The 17,732-nt window shown below is 35.9% G+C and overlaps 1 protein-coding gene across 6 annotated transcripts in view; it reads left to right on the top strand.

Moving 5' to 3' along the window:
• Nucleotides 1-17,732, top strand: part of KLHL5 (kelch like family member 5) — a 94,648-nt gene that overhangs the window by 13,420 nt on the left and 63,496 nt on the right. Inside the window, exons 1-2 of one of the 6 annotated variants that reach the window (XM_015545115.2) lie at nucleotides 4,909-5,382; nucleotides 6,472-6,570. The exons of 4 other annotated variants lie outside the window; for them this stretch is intronic. In XM_015545115.2, coding sequence (XP_015400601.1) covers nucleotides 5,003-5,382; nucleotides 6,472-6,570 — 479 coding nt within the window. In that variant the 5' untranslated portion in view covers nucleotides 4,909-5,002. Of the gene's footprint in view, nucleotides 1-4,908; nucleotides 5,383-6,471; nucleotides 6,571-17,732 lie in introns of those variants that run through there. One more of the 6 variants, XM_042984710.1, reaches the window with a different exon arrangement.

Raw genomic sequence — 17,732 nt, 5'->3', positions numbered from 1 at the left:
GCTGATTTGATTTTCATCTTGAGTAGATTGCTTAATGCATATCTATCCTTTTAAATAATCGATGCATTTAGAAAGTTATAAATCTTACAACAGAGGAAGTATCCCTCCTCCTATGACTATCTAAGCCATCTGCTGCACTCAGGTGCCATTCTTTTCCTTTTATCAGAGTCTTCACTGTTTTTTGCTCCAGTGATTCTCCTTATAGTCATCAGTCTCTTCTTCCTACTGGATCATTCTCATCATTCCAATATGCTTCATATTTTTAAAAAGCAACAAATAAAGAAGTAAGCAAAACCATTACTTTGATCCTTCACCTCTTCCAGCTACAATCCCATTATGCAGCCTCACTGTTCAAATTTTCTTTTTTTTTTTTTTAAGTTTACTTATTTATTTATTTTGAGAGAGAACGAGCAGGGGAGGGGCAAAGAGAGAGAATCCCAAACAAGTTCTGCACTGTCAGCACAGAGCCCTACACAGGGCTCGAACTTACAAATTGTGAGATCATGACCTGAGCTGAAACCAAGAGTTGGTTGCTTAACTGACTGAGCCAACCAGGTGCCCCACTGTTCACATTTTCTGAATGAGTTGTCTATACATGTCTTCTCTTATTCCTCTCATATCCCGTTAACCTTCAACCCGCCACAGTCTGGCTTTGGTCCCCACTCCTTTACTGAGACTCCTCCTATCTTATTTGGCAAATTTTTTATGTTGCCAACTCCAGTGGACATATTTCTTTGCATATAATACTTGACCTCTTATTTGACATTGTGACCATGCCTTTTGCCATGAAATACCTTTATCTTTTGACTTGCCTGTCACCAGACCCTGTAGATTTTCTACTTCTTCGTTGGTTATTCCTTTTCAGTCTCCTTTAGTGGCTTCTCCGCTACTAGACTTCTGTTAGAGGTTTTGGAGCTGGGATCAGAGTTCCAGAAACATTTATCCAACTATCTGACATCTCCACTTAGATGTCTCAAAGTATCTCTAACTTAACATAATGAAAAATGAACACCAATTTTTAAAATATAACTAATGAAGAAGTGTGATAAGATGACTAGATACAAGATAAATGTACTCAGTACTTTTGTTATAATTGCAATAACCATGTGGAAATGGAACTAGAAATAAAATATTGCATTTACTACAGTGACAAGAAGAAAGAAAAGAACATGATAAAAAGTTTTGTAAGAAAGGCACAGAACCTATAGTCAAAAGATTTCAAAATCTTATTGGTGAGCATGAGCTCTGAACAAACTAAACAGCATATATGCTTAGATGTGAAGCCTTAATATCATAAGATGCCAATCATTTCAAAATTAATACACAAATTTAATGCAATTTCAATTAGAATCTCAATAGGGTTGGGGCTTTTTGTTGAGAAAAGGATTGGGTAGAATTACTTTAAAGTATATAGAGAAGGGTAAATATCTAAAATTAGCTTTAAAAATTATTCTAAAAGGATATATATGGAGATACATTTATCTTATAGGTAGACACTGTACTATTGGCATAAAAGTAGATAGTAGGGTCACCTGGGTGTCTCAGTCTTAAGCATCCAACTCTTGATTTTGGTGGGATCTCATGATCTCATGGTTGGTGGGATCGAGCCCCACATTGGGCTCTGTGCTGACAGCATGGAGCCTGTTTGGGATTCTCTCCCTCTCTTTCTGCCCTTTCCCTGTGCTCTCTCTCTCTCTCTCTGTCTGTCTCAAAATAAATAAGCATTAAAAAAATAGACAAATAGAACAATTAGCATCCCCAAATTGATCTCTGTATATGTGAGATGCTAATTAATAACAAAAGTAATACCTCAATTCAGTGGAAAAGGGTGGTTTACATTAAAATTATATGGCTAATAGAAGACTCATATTAGAAATAAAGAGCGCCAATAAATCAAAAAGATCAAGAGACAAACAAAGGCCCTGTCACAAAAGGATGTCCAAATGCCCAGTAAATACAAAAAGTTACCCAATAACATTAATAACGAGAAATGTAAAGTAAAATCAAATGGGATTTCACTACACACCCATCAGTATGACTAACATTAAAGACTGACAATCCCAGTGTTTATGGAGTAACTGGAATCCTCATATGGTTGTAGGAGTGTAAATCAATAATAATCAAAGTTGAACATATGCATACCTTATGATGTAGCAGTTTTGTTTCTGTGTATATATACTCAATAGGAATGCATATACATGTGCACCAGATAACATGGACAGGAGTGTTCATAGCAGGATTACTTCTAAAAATCTAAAACTAGAAACAACTAAAATGAGCAATAGAATGCATTTTTTTGGTTGTATGTTTATATAGTGAAATACTGTATAGCTATAAAAACCAACTATCAGCTGCTACAGGCAGCAACACAGATGAATTTCAAAACAATGGAGAGAAAAGAATTCTTTTATGTAAAGCTGAATGGAGATGATGGCAAGATCCTTATGCACTACTGCGGTGGCATTTCTCCATTATGAGGGTCTGTACCATGAACTGCGAGATGTTTGCCATTTCCACCCATTTAATGTCTGTAGCACTCTGGTCATCAAACAACTACAAATTTCCCCCTGCCCCCGCGACTTACAGAATCCCTTTTTGGGGGTGTAGGAGTGGAGGGTTGGTGCTACCTCTGTTGAGAACCACAAAGCTAGAGTAATTGGAGGAGCCTCTTGGGGCAGTAGTGCCTGTGCTAACCTCAAAAGATGAGTAAGATCTTGATGTTTATGTATTTATTTTGAGAGAGAGAACGAGAGCAAGGTAGGGGCAGAGGGAGGGGGAGAGAGAGAGAATCCCAGGCAAGCCCGTGCTGGCAGCACGGAGCCCGACATGGGGCTCGAACTCATGAGCCTTGAGATCATGACCTGGGCCAAAATCAAGAGTCAGTTGCTTAACCAACTGACCCACCCAGACACCCCAGGATGAGTAATATCTTAAAACCAGAGACCTTGGGACACAAACAGCATATAGAAGAGGGAGCAACATAATGTAGACTCTATCTCAACCAAAGAAGCAATGTGTCCTTGTTGGAAAATGGTTAGAAATAAAGGTGGATAGAATGGAGTTATGACAGGTTAGCAGACAGAGAAAGTCATTTTACTCTTGAATGCATCCTTCATGCTACTGCCAAATTAATTTTTTAAAACAGTGCCCCGTTCAACGGTCCACTTGTTATTGCCTATGAGCCTTTACACCTTTGCTTTGTGCTCAAGGCATTTTATCTCATCGTATTCATTCCAATTTATGTCTTTTTGCTCCTTAAAATTAATTAGGTATGTCTGGCTGGCTGGTCCATTGCTGTTTTCCCCCCCTTTCTTTGTCAATATGCTCACTTCATGTTTTTATTAATATCTTCCTTCTTTAATAAAATCTATCCCCATTCTGTCTATATAGCTTACTATCCCTAGAGGCTTTCTCCCTGATGAAACTGGCCCATGCCACTCCACACCATCCCGATACCTTCTTTCTGTTTCTTACAGTATTTATGGTTTGTTCTACCATATTGAGCACAAAATTGTAGATAGCTTTTCATGCCTCTCATTCTTGTTTCTCTGAATAATTTTTATTCTTCTCGAGAGCTGTGTGAGGTTAAGATCTATACCTCCCAGTATTGTTGTAAGCCTCCAAAACAGACTTTTTTTTTTTTCTGGTCAGTTGATAATAGGCATTGTCTTCCGAGTGAAATAGCATTAGATGCTGAGCACCTTGAAAACTCAAATTCTCTATTTGTGGATCACAGTATATTAATATTGCAACATTGTAATGTTTCTTATATTTAAATTATCAAATGCTTTTTGTGTCAGTAACTTGATTGAGTTCTTTTTGAAGGTAGGAACCAAGATGTTATGCAACTGTGTCCCTCACAACGCTTAGTAGGGTGTCTGGCTCATGGTAACTATTCAGTATTTTAAATTTTGATTTTTTTATTTGCTTTATCAGCTTGCCTTAACTGTCACCATCTTCAGACTATTTTTCTGTTTTGCTAACAACAGAGGGCACCATTAGGGTACTTGTACACTCAAGAAGTAATCCTGTCCCAGTCCTGGGTAGCTTTCTTGAACTACACTTTCCTCCTTCTAAGTGGTGTCATAGAAATTTGGAAGCTATACTAAATTAAAGCAGCCCAATCCCAACTATAGGGCAATACTGGCTTCAAGTTGTTTATTTGAAGAAAAGAGTAAGTACTGTCATATTTTGATCCTGTGTAGTTTTCAGACTTTTTCTTTCTCCTTTTTCCTATTCTTTGCTCAAATGAAATCCTACCCCAGATCTTACTGTATTAATTAAATACACTCCTTTCCTGAAGGAAGAAGATAGAAACTGAAAGCCACAAACTGGAGCCCCACCTTTTTATCCCTCCCCCTCCCTTCCCCCAAAAAAGCACAGTTTAAAAGTCATTATTACTCATCTAATTAAACATGCTTTTTAAAAATGATTATTTTGTGATATCTCATTTAGGAATTTAGTATAAAAATAGAAACATTTTAGTTTTACAGTGATTTTTATGTACAAAGGAAAATGCTCTGGAATAAATTCCTTGTTGTAGCAATGAAAGAGTTAATACACTAAGCAGCAGAGACTGAGATATTGCAACGGGATAGTGCTTTCAGTTTCTGTCACTTGTGGTTTAAGAAAAGAGGGGGGTGTTCTGCATTTGAAAGGACTTTAATGAATGCTGTCAGTGTTTGTGAGAGCTAATGGTCAGTATGGGAAAGGAGAAAGGGGGAAAGTGCTCTAGCTGCTTCAGGATAGGTGGATGAGAGTTTGCTCTGATTGAATGGAATGTTCCACCGTGTTTCATCGTTATTCATTCTCCTTTGTTCTTTATATTCCGCTATAGTCGTATAAAAGTTAATGTAGATATATATGTGAATGTGATTTATTTCCTTTCAATCTGTTTATTGTGCACAGCAGGGCATAGACTTCTCTTGTCTTGGTTGGATGCACAAATCTGTGTGCAGTGCTTTTTGCCCGTTGCCTAGACGATCACTTGGTTTCTCTGAGGATGTCTGGTTCTCGTAAAGAGTTTGATGTGAAGCAGATTTTGAAAATCAGATGGAGGTGGTTTAGCCATCAAGCATCATCTAATTCTACAGTTGACAGCCAGCAGGGAGAATTTTGGAATCGAGGACAGACTGGAGCAAACGGTGGGAGAAAGTTTTTAGATCCATGTAGCCTACAATTGCCTTTGGCTTCAATTGGTTACCGAAGGTCCAGCCAACTGGATTTTCAGAATTCACCTTCTTGGCCAATGGCATCCACCTCTGAAGTCCCTGCATTTGAGTTTACAGCAGAAGATTGTGGCGGTGCACACTGGCTGGATAGACCAGAAGTGGATGATGGCACTAGTGAAGAAGAAAATGAATCTGATTCCAGTTCATGCAGGTTGATTATTTTCTTACTGTTAGAAATGGGGCATGGGGGTATATTCTCTATAGTGTTAATAATTTAGTGTTATTATTTATGTATGAAATCTATATAGCACTGCATGTATACACATAATACCTTGGTATGCATATATGGTACTTTTGCTAGGGTTTATTAACATGTTCTAATACTAATTTCAATTCTGTAAATTATAAAGACAACAAGTAGCATTCATTTTGAAATATCTTGTGTTCCATATATAGATATCGTTCTGCCTGGAAAGTAATATATAGTAGCAATTTTATGCATCATTGCCTTGCAGTTTGCTTCATTCATTCACCTTCTATAGTCATATGAAAACTGTAGGAGACATGACACTTTAGTTTGCAGCAGATTAGTGAGTCATGTTTTAATTTTAATGAAAATGAAAGGATTTACAAGGAGATGCACATTGTAGTTGTCAATATTTTTTTTACAGCATTGTAGTTACAATAATATTTTTCTTATGGTTATTTCTCTTTGTCCTGTCTATGTTGTAGCTCTCCAGACTAATACAGAAAATACAGTAACATGTCTCTTTCTAAGATGACAGCTACTAATTCCTGTTACCTTCACTTCACTGAAAATTGTGCTGTTTAGGGAAGTGAAGGGCATTCCTTCAGGAGAGGAGCTAGATGTGGTTAATGGGTGAAGGCAGAGCAAGAAGGGGAAGTGAGTTTGAGGAGAGAACATAAAGAATAAATTGGTGATTTCACAATGACTTCATTCATCTTCACCTTTGGAACCTGGCTTTATCTTTGAAATGAATTTTCTCATTAATCAGTTTAAACTACTACACTATATATTATGTAATAAGTTATAGCATGAAAATCATCTTTCTGATTCAGCTTCATTCAGGAATATTTCTAAATATTTAAAGGCTATTGTTTGTCTAATTTGATTACTGGATTCTTCTTTTAAAATTTCTTTCAGGTTTTGATAACACTTGTAATTTGTATGGTGATTATTGTCAATTATAGGCATCATAAGAGATGGAGACAAAATGAGTTCATATATTCAAGTACCTATTACTTGGGGATATTTACTGCCTTCTCTTCTAACCTTCAGAACATGGAATTCTGAACTGTGGTGTTGGAATAATAATAAATATAGACCAGTCATCTATAATCATTTGTATACTGGAGAGAGGGGCATATCTTTACATAGGTAACTAGTGTATTTAATTTTTAAACAACGTAATTAGTTTGTGATTTGGCATTATCTTAAGTGAATAGGAGACACAAATAATTTTAATATGGAGAGCAGTTGAGTTAGTGTGGTTTCATTGCTTTGTATTTTCTTTGGAGACTTGTTGCCATAAAGAGAATAATAATGTATATAATAAAAGGTTCACGGTGTATCATTTTTGTGGAAAACCAAAAAATAATCATCTTTCCATTTGAAAATCAATACACTGTATCAAGAATATTTTAACAAAATCAGAAAAACAAAGCATTTATTTATCACCATAAATTTAAAAAATCTTAACCTGTAACTACTACCTGGAGAGATTATACATATGTGAACATATACAATGTATAAAGTTGGAAAGGTTATACACACCTTGGTTGCTATAATTTACTTTCTTACAACAAAGGTTGTATGCATAACTAATGATTATTAAAATTAAGTTAATGTATTCTTTAGTATCCATATCAAAATATCATCTTAGTGGGATATTCATTATGAAAGAAAAAGGTTGCCTTTTTTTTTTTTTTAGTGAGAGATTATGCATAATTCAAGAATATAAAATTGACATTTTTACTTACAGGGGATATAAAAGTAAGAAAATGGTATTTTAAAAAGTCTAAATGTAGTTGCTTTAAAAATGCTAATCAAGAAGATTGAGAAGGTAAATAATAAGATGGGACTAAATAATTTAGATTTGCAGTGACCAAACTAATCTTAAAATTATAATTTCAAAAATAAAATGTACTTTTAAAAAGTCTCTGATTTTTAGATATAAGAAGGGAAATGTGTCAAAGCTCTTAATATTCCCAAAGGTTTTGAAATCTCTGTCCTAACATATTATTGCAAAAAGGGAAAAAATCCCACCATTCTGGATTTAGAATTGACATTTGTGTGTCGCTATTACTCCTCTGTTTTATACTAGATTAAATATATCTGATTCTCACATCTTCCTTCAGTCCTTCAGCTCGGAGTCTTTGATCTTTGTCATCAGGATATATGTATTTGCCCCCAGCTTTGTGATTAAGTGAGCAGTCTCTGGGTGGTTGCCCTTCTACTGTAAACAAATCAAAAGCTGTCACTGTTAATGTCAAAAGAAGCTATGCTGACATTCATCACATTTTTGTATATAACTGGGAATAATTCTTTTTCTTACATAATATTTACAAAAAAGAAAACATAGTAAACATTTTATTTGAGTATATTGTAGATTGGTATTTTAAAATGTCAAAGACATAACAGGGAGATACTTAACGGTAAAGAGACAATTTCTTTTTTAAGCATTCGTGTTACTTACATAGGTAAATCTGAGAACTTAGATTGAAATTTTGAGTTATTAGAAAGAAAGGGAAAACAGCTGAGTGTTTTTACCTGCACAAAAATGCCAGCACTTACAGTGGGTCTGTGCAATTCAAGGTAGTAGTTAAAAGCATCGTAGGTTCCCTGTGTTTGATTAGTTGTATTCTAACAAGAAGAAATGTCTGTCTCAGCCCTTAGACTTGCGCTCATTTCTCCTGCCACACATCTAAGTGATTTAAAAGTTTTTATCTTTTGACTTTGATCTTGGGTCTGTAACCTAGCCAGCATTTTCTCCGTGGGAATCATCTAAGTCCATTACATTGACATTAAAATACAACACTTATTTTTTATACCGTGAAGAATTTTAGATCCTAAGTGAGAGTTGCCACCTTTTATGTGAGTACTAGGTTCCTAAGCCCTTAATGCAGGATGAATTCTTACCAGGGCCAGCAAAGTTTACATTTTGACCTACCTTGTGACCATAGATTAATACTAACACAGTTTATACTTCACTTGATTTGCCAGCTTTGAACTTATGTCATTTTTGACATATTGGGGGAAATTTCATTATTTCCAGCTTTGTTCATAAAGTTAGACCTTAATATTTTACATGTCAGATCTCGATATCATACTTTAGGCAATATGCATAAAATATTACTGTACTTTACAAATATTCAAAACTAATAATAGCTAATACTGACTGGCTGCTTAGTATCTGTGAGGCACTGTTTTATGCATTTTAGTATTAAGTCATTTGGTCTTCACAACAAATTTCTGAGATAGCCACTGTTACCATTCTAATTTTAGAGATGAAACCAATGAAGAACAGAAAGGCTAGATAACTTCCTCCAAGTTTGTAAGTGAAATAAAACTGCATTTAAAAAAAAATGAACTTTGTGTTTTTACAACTGTTTTAGATTTACAGGAAAGTTGCAAAATAGTGTAGTGAATTCCTACCCTCAGTTTTTCCTATTTTTAATATATTAGTGTGATACATATGTTACTATTAATGAGCCAGTGTTGATACATTATTATTAACTGAAGTCCATACTTTATTCAGATTTTCTGAATTTCTACCTAATGTCCTTTTTTTACTGTGGGATCCTCTCCAGAATCCCAGAATCCCAGAATCCCATGGTGTATTTAGTTAGCATGTCTCCTTAGGCTCCTCTGGGCTGTGACAGTTTCTCGGACTTTCCTTCTCTTGAAGGAGAAATGTTAGTCAACATCATATCAAGGATACATACTATCAACCTCACTTACACTGTTGATATTGACCTTGATCACTTGGAAGTGGCTGCATTTTGAGCCCAAGCAATTAAGATGTAGATTTCATGCTCACACACCAGTAGGCAGTTGTCTGTGACTATTTCATCACTAAGTTCAGCTTGGATTAACATAATAGTTAATGATTCATTCTAAACCAATTTCACCTTCTCTCCTCAGCTAATCTTAGCCTGGTTCTTGAAAATGCCAAGCCTGGCTGGCTAACAGGTATAGTTTCTTAACATGGCCACAACTCTTTATCCACAGTCTTCCATCTGACCCATCTTAATTGGCTGCTCATTCCTTTGTGTTTCAATTACAGATATCCTTGCTATTCTTTAACTCTTCTTGAAGCATTTAGGTCCTCCTCGAGGCTTTCCCAACAAGGGGTTATCTCCACTTTTTTTAAGCGCTAGCTATCTTCTTTTCTTAACCCTCTTTATGTTGTCTCCACATCTCCTTGTTTGAACCAGTCTATTATTTCTGGTATGGTCTGAAATTTAAATCCTCTGCATTTCCACATGAAACGAATTCTGTTTCCGGGGATTGCAAAGAAGTTCAACTGTAATGTACTTGTATCTGGGAAGGTTGTATTGCATGTTCTGTCACACATATATGCCCAAATCATAGCATGGATTCCCTTGACCTAAAACTGAGGAACACATTTGTGTGTGTGCACATGTAGGTGTGTATGTGTATGTGTTAAATATTTAGTATACAGTGCAAGGAGCTCATGAACCTTCTAAAGCATCTCTGTATGCTGCATCACTGCTGTATCCTTCTTAGTTTTAAGCAACTGAAATTGGCTGGTTTAACAGAATAGGAATTTGTTGGAATCATATGAGTTTGCAGAGCTGCTGAGAAAGCTGAAGAATCAGCCTAGGAAAAAGGATTGGTGCTACAATTGCACAACTGGCCTTTATAACTCCAAATTTTAAAGGCAGAGAAACTGCCTTTATGCCACTTATTGCTTGTACTTTATTTTTATCCATTTGGAACTAGATAGCGAGGTTTTACAATTTTAATGTTAGGTATATTAGGCATGAAAACAATCACACCCTGCCACACACACACATGTACACCCATATGCACATAGCCATATAATTTGGTCATTTAACTTTAGGGAGCATATTAGTAAGGGATAGGCTAAGATGATATAAACAAAGAGATTCAGAAGTACAGTGGCTCAAATAAAATAGAAGTTTATTTTTCTATTTCCTAACAGATAAGCAAGCAGCTCAGGGCTGATAAGTAGCTCTGCTTCACAAGTTTACACAGAGATCCAGATTCCTTCCATATTGTTTCTCCATCCTGTAGGATGTTACCTTTTCTTCACATTCAAAGCTTACTCAACTCCTGCTCAAAGCTACTCAACTCTGCATTCTAGCCTGTGGGAAGGACCAACAAAAGAAAAGGGAAGATACTAAGCGAATAGCACAAGTTGCATGTATCAATTCTGCTCATATTCTTTTGTTGAAAACCTAGTCACATGGCCACAGCCAGTTGCAAGGGAGGCTCAGAAATGTGATCTTTACCTGGGTAGCGATGTGTCCAGCAAAATTCACTACTGTGGTAGAAGGAAAGAATGATTTGGGAGTTATAAACAACAGAGAACAAGGGGTGAAGACAGCTGAATAGAGTTCTTTAGACAGAGTTTTTTAATTAGTTTTTTCCATATTATGTAGTATTTTTACCACAGAGATATTGGAAAATAGAGATAAGTATAAACAGAAAAATAAGAATCACTATCCTGCCATCCCAAAAATAACAGCCATTAAGAATTTGGGGAAGTGTTCTTCAAGTATATTTTCTATACATATTTAATAAATATATGCATTTTTCAAGTGAAAATCTGAATCTTACTGTAGATTCTATTTTGTAACCCACTTTTTTGCCCTGATGCAAATATTAAAATTAGGATTTTTTGTTGTTGTTGTTGTAGAAGACAGAAGCCCAGCTCAAACTGACTAAAGCAAAAAACGAGAAATTTTTGGTTCATATAAATAAATTAAAAATCCAAGGTTAAAGCTTAGTTTTATTCATGGCTGAATGCAGCTACTCGAATAACACCACAAATCTTATTACTCTTCCTCTCTAGATTCTGTTTTCCTTTGTGACAGCATTTTCTCGGGCAGGTTCACAGTATGGTAGCAAAAAAGCCACTAGCAGCTGCATGTTTACTTTTTATCAGCTTAGCAACCTCAATGGAAAGAGAGTGACTCTTCAAAGAGTGCCAGCTAACATCTTGAAATTGACTCTTACTGGCCTTGTTTGGGTCATGGGTTCATTCAAACCAATCATAATTGCTAGGAGATGTGATACTCTGTCCAACCCTGTTCAGGGGGAAGATCCATCTTTTTCCAAGCCATGTGGACTGAGATAGGGGAATGTGTGGTTTCCCAAAAGGTAGACATGGATCTGTTACCATAAGAAGGGATCCTGGATAGGCAAAAACAACGTCCGCTAGAACAGTTTTCCATGTCATTAACTGTTACATCTTTTTAAATGGCTGCAGCATCCTCCCCTGCACAGATACACCTTTTGTTTAACCAATGTTCTGTTTCTTTTTTAGAATTTGGGTTGTTTTCAGTATTTTCCTGTTAGAAACAGCCTGTGATAAACCTTCCCTGTAGCAAGATCTCTATTCATCTCTATACATACAAATGATTGTTTTCTTTGGATAAAGTCCCAAAGGTGTGCACGTTTTTAGGGTTTTTTATTTGTATTGTCAGAGTCATTTCAGGAACAATACTACTATTGTTTTTAATTTATTTCTGTTTTTGAGAGAGAGAGCACATGAGCAGGGGAGGGGCAGAGAGAGGGGGAAAGAATCTCAAGCAGGCGCTGCAGTCAGTGCAGAGCCCAACATGGGACTTGATCCCATGAATCCGGGATCATGACCTGAGCTGAAATCAAGAGTCAGACTCTAAACCGACTGAGCCACCCAGGCGCCCCAGGAACATTACTACTATTTTAATTCTCTGCAGCATTGTATAAGAGTACCCATTGGCCCTTTCCCTTCACACTGGTTATTTAAGACAATTTGATTCTTCTAAGACATTTAATTCTCTCCACCATAGATATTCTGGCCCTGGTACCAGGAAAAACTCCCTTAAATTCCAAAATCAAAAATATTTGTCTTGGGTGCCTGGATAGCTCAGTCGGTTAAGTGTCCTACTCTTCGATTTCAGCTCAGGTCATGATCTCATGGTCGTGAGATCGAGCCCCATGTCTGGCTCTGTGCTGGGCGTGGGACCTGCTTATGATTCTCTCTCTCCCTCTTCCTCTGCCCCTCCCCTGTGCCCTCATGCACGCATGTTCTGTCTCTCTCAAATAAAAAGTATTTGTCTTGAGAAGGGAAGAGGTGAAGGTATTCTTTTGCCTTTCCTCTTGTCATTTCTTCTTATACACCTGCCTTGTCCTCCTCTTAAAGGACACAACCTCAAAGCTTCTTACTTTCTTCTTCCTCACCCACTTAATTCCAAGACACATTTCAGATCTCACTTGCTACTTGTTGCCTTTCCAAACACTATCTCATATTGATCTTTGCCTTCTCTATATTCCAATAGCACTTACACTCCAACTGGGGATATACAAAATGATCAGCTGGAGAAATGGCAAAAATAGATCTTCTATTTACATTTTATCTTATGCTTTTTTATTGAAGTGTAGTGACAAGCAATATTGTATTAGTTTCAGATCTACAACAGGGAGCATTTATATGCATTATAAAGTGATCACCACAATAAATCTAGCTACCATCTGTCACCATACAGTTATTAGAATATTACTAACCATATTCCTTTATCTTATTCTTCAAAGCTCTATCTTTGCTATGTTTTAGAATATAAAAACTGTACAATGGTATCTGTATATCTTTTATAAATTAGTAACTATCTATATATTTGGGCACATGCTTAAAAGTATACTGAAAAGGACATGCATAAAAAAGATTTAGAGACTGCTAGCCTATACTAAGCAATTTACATTCTTATTTTACATTTGTGGTTTTGAATATTTGTAGAGGATGCCAAAAGATTCATGATCTAGTAATTTGCAATTTGCAAAAGCATGAATTCTGAATGCCAGAAGCTATGAGGCAGATAGCTAGGAGTAAATCACAGAGAGAGCAAGCCAAGCAGACCAGTTTGAGTCTCGTGCAGCTTTGTTTTCTATTCAAATCTACATACAGTGTAATTTTTATGAAGTGGTTTTTTAAACTTATTTTGAAAATTTACTCCATGAAGAAAGCTTAAAGCAAATTCTGATGATGAAAGTGAAGAAATCTAAGTAGTTTTTCAATAAAAGGCAATGTTGGTCTTGGTACGTGTTTTGTACGTGTGAGTGTCACATGTATGAAATCTGAGGAATTGCAAGGGTTAGGCAGTGTTGCTATTTAATTTTCTTTCTAGTTCATGAAACTTTTCAAATTCCTTCACTAAAGATTCTATCTTTGTTTGCAGCCCCACAGTTTCTAACTTCTGGTGCAATATTGCCTATTAAGAGTTACTCTGGAAATAGTTGATGAGTTTATTCTGTTTAATACTTGCCTCCTTGCTATGTTTAGGCATTTTCATGACTTACAAGTTCATTGTCTACTGCAGCAGGGCAGTAAGCTAAAAATTAAATGTTTCTTTGTAGCTTGGAAATATTCAGCAATGCATAGTTCTCCACAGTGAATATCCATTATGAAAGATTTTAATGATTTACCATTGTAGTAACATCATATAACTAAAACAAAGCAGAGATGTTAGATGTGTTTTCTCTGTTATGTGGAAGATTGTATAGAATCTCAGAGAAATATATTTTAAATGCTCTGTAAGTGGCCTATTCTTAAATGATCGTATTGTGGGTTTTGATGTCTACTGGGTTTACAAAAGACCATTTTAATTAGGAAGTATGAAATTTAGTTATAAAATTGATAATGCTGGGGATCATTTTTTAAAAAGACAACCAACAAACCAGCCAAACAACATTGTATAAAAACAAAAGACAGGCCTTTCCATTTGCCAGTGAAAACATAGGATCTACCAACAGTAGCTTACCTTGACTGTGTACTTTGTGCTAGAGCTATGCATTCATCATTTCATTTAATAATCCTCCCATGACAGATTCTCTAAAGAAAGTACTAGGTATTACTTATTCCTATTTCGCTATTGAAGAAGTTAATAGAACTTTCTGCATTGATGGAAATGTCCTATATCTGTACCATTCATTTTGGCAACCATTAGCCCCCTGAGGTTATTGAGCATTTGAAATATGACTAGTCTATCTACTAGAACTGAATGTTTAATTAAATTTAATTGTAATTAAATTGTAGGGGCGCCTGGGTGGCTCAGTCAGTTAAGCATCTGACTTCAGCTTAGGTCATGATCTCACAGTTTGTGAGTTCAAGCCTGCGTTGGGCTCTGGTGCTGACAGCTCAGAGCCTGGAGCCTGCTTCAGATTCTGTGTTTCCCTCTCTCTCTGCCCCTCCCCCACTCACACTCTGTCTCTCTCTCTCTCTCTCAAAAATAAAGATTAAAAAAACATTTTTTAAAAATTATAATAGCACTATGAGGCTAGTGGCTAATTTACTGGAAAGCACAACTCTAGAATTTTCCTAAAATGTTCACTACCCTATACCTCTCCCGTTCAACTCTCCAAACCAAAATACATAACAGGAAAAGAAATGATAAGGAAATACTAACATTATAAATTACATGGAGCCATAGTATTAAAAGCAGTCTGATTAGCCAGGGATAGAGATGGTGATCTCTGTCCCATGAAAACCTAGAAGACTTTTCTCTTACACCTAGCAAAAGGGTAGTCATATAGAAGTAAACATTTGTCTAAAATTCTTAATTATATTATCTGTCTGTGAAATCACCCTCATTCATATTATACCATCCTCCTCCTTTCATACCCTTAGAGTAGATACAGGGAGCTTCATCCTTAAGGATGAAGGTACGCAAGAATTTCCATTTCTTTGTGAGTGGTTTGGGCAACACTCAATGCTTCCTGATCCTGGCTCTGTAACCGGCTGCCTGTGTGTCTTTGGTTGATTACATTGGCCATTTTGGGCTGTGGATTTTATCTCAAAATAAGGGAATTGGATTAAATGCAACTAGATTTCTCCTAGATGTAAAAATTCTATATATAGTTTTTCTAATGACCAAGGTCCTATAGTTGTATGGAGATGTGGTAATTTTTTTAAGTTTAATTCTTGCATTATCAAAAGTGTGTATGTAAACCCCCTGATTTCTTAAAACAAGAAATGCTAGAAAGCTGTGCAGCTCTTTAAGTCTTTTGAGTAGCTGTTTCTTCCTCTTTCATGATCCTTTTGTGAATGGATGGCTTCACTTTTCCATGTATACAAATCAGAAGCCTGCACCTCTTTTGATCTTTCATTTGTAGCAGTGGATTGAAGTGATTTCTATGCCCAGAGATCTCAGTTATTAATTGTCATATTGAAATAATATGTTTATTTAATAGGTGATGGCAGTGGAAGCCTTGAAAAGGAAATAACAAAGTTTGAAATGTTATTTTAGAAACAAAAGTTGTTGTTTGTTAATATGTATATGTATAAACGATTTTGATGTGTTACCTTTATGTTCATTTTAAAAATGACAAATATTCCATTAAGTTCAACTAGTTCATTTAAAATATTTTAGTCAAGGGCACCTGGGTGGCTCAGTCAGTTAAGCGTCCAACTTCAACTCAAGTCACGATCTCACGGTTTGTGAGTTCGAACCCCACGTGGGGCTCTGTGCTGACAGCTCAGAGCCTGGAGCCTGCTTCAGATTCTGTGTCTTCCTCTGTCTCTACCCCTTCCCCCATTCACACTCTGTCTCTCTCTTTCTCAAAAAAAAAAAAAAAAAACCATTAAAAATAAAAATATTTTAGTCAAAAATTCAGTTTACACATGTTTAAAGTATCTATTGTGTAAAGTTGTAAGTTCATCACATGCTGATTTGTATAATGTATTTGTCTCTCCCTGAAGTGCACACCACTGCCCTTCAGCCTGTGATGTGTGTTCAGATCGCCTGTAGGGCTTTCAAAAAATGTGATGTTCAGGTCCTACCTCAGACCTAGTGAATCAGTCTTAGGGAATGAGGCTCTGAATACAGATGCTGAAAGGCTCCCCAAGCTATTCTTATTCATTCCAGAGGTTAAAGAACCCAACATCCTGAAAGTTCTTGACAAGGAAAGAGATGGCCTATTTATTAATTGGGCTTATACCAACATCAAAACTAGCCTGTAATGATATTATAAAGCTCTATTGTTCTTTGAGAATTTAACATTGATTAGAATTTATGCTTGGATAATGGCAATTCATCACTCAAAAACATTCAGCTAACTCATTGCCTCGCCATTACTGAGAATTTAATATAAGAAATGTGATCGGAAATGTGGGAACCCTAAGAAAGAAGCACTTGATTTATTTACTTGATCTTGTTCTTGAAATAATTTGTGGTTTATGAAAATTAAATTTTCTAATTTTCTTTCATTCTTAGATCAGTAAAACTCTTAAAATCACTTGTCAATGTTTTGACAATATAAAACTTCATTTTATTGAAAAATATTTTAAATCTTCAAATCGTTATTCACCAGTTACCGTCATTTGTTATTGCTCATGTTTTCTCCTAGATTTTAAAATAATTTTTAATTCTCATTTATTTATAAATACACATATATTTACATATTACTTTATTTTTATAATAATTATCTCAAATGTAAGTTTGAGTATATTATATTGGATTTCCAAAGTCATTACACCAATATTCATAGTGTATGACACATGCATTCTAGATAATATATATTTTGCTTCTGTTATTATTATTGACAGTTTTCCTCCCAGAACATTTTTTAGGGCCCATATTTATATGCATTAAAAACGTGTTGGGCTGGGAGAATTTAGGAGAGATATGTATTAGTCAATATACTGCTACCATCTAAGACAGATAAATCTCAATACAGTGTGAGAATTCTTGTGACTATAACCTATATGAATGTTCTTACCTGAGTGATCTTCCATGTGTCTATACTACCTCTTCCTTGATCTAAGCCCTCAGTCCTCTCCATTCAACTCCTATAAGAGAAGGAAAGCACGAGAAAGGAACACCTGCTCTTAGCCACTTTAGCCTGGAGGTGACACAGTTCATTTCTATTATAAGACCACACCTATCTCTGACAGAGGCTGGGAGATGCAGTCTAGCTATTAAAAGTAAAAGGGTTTTAAAGGTGGACAGGCCTGTTTCTGTCATGTATGAACTGCATGACTCCTGGCAAGGCACTTGCTCTCCTTGGCTTCAGTTCTCTTTACCTTAAACATAAAAGATACAATGACTTTTTCTTTTTTGGTAAGATTACTAGTGGTTTATATTAGGAATATTCTCTTAAGATACGATGAGAATTGAATCAACAAAGCATTTGTCAAAATCATAATTATCCCTAAAAGTAGATCTGACAAGAAATGAGAGCTAAGTTACGGCATAGTCAGTGGTTATGTAATTAATTGCATAGCCAATGGATGTTGATTATGTGATTCAAGTGATCGTGGGGGTGGTGGAGAGGGGTGGACCTAGAACTTAATT

The sequence above is a fragment of the Panthera tigris genome, chromosome B1 (assembly GCF_018350195.1).
Source record: "Panthera tigris isolate Pti1 chromosome B1, P.tigris_Pti1_mat1.1, whole genome shotgun sequence".
NCBI lineage: Eukaryota > Metazoa > Chordata > Mammalia > Carnivora > Felidae > Panthera > Panthera tigris.
The sequence above is the reverse complement of the archived record's forward strand: the minus strand, read 5'-3'. Positions and strand labels throughout refer to the sequence as shown.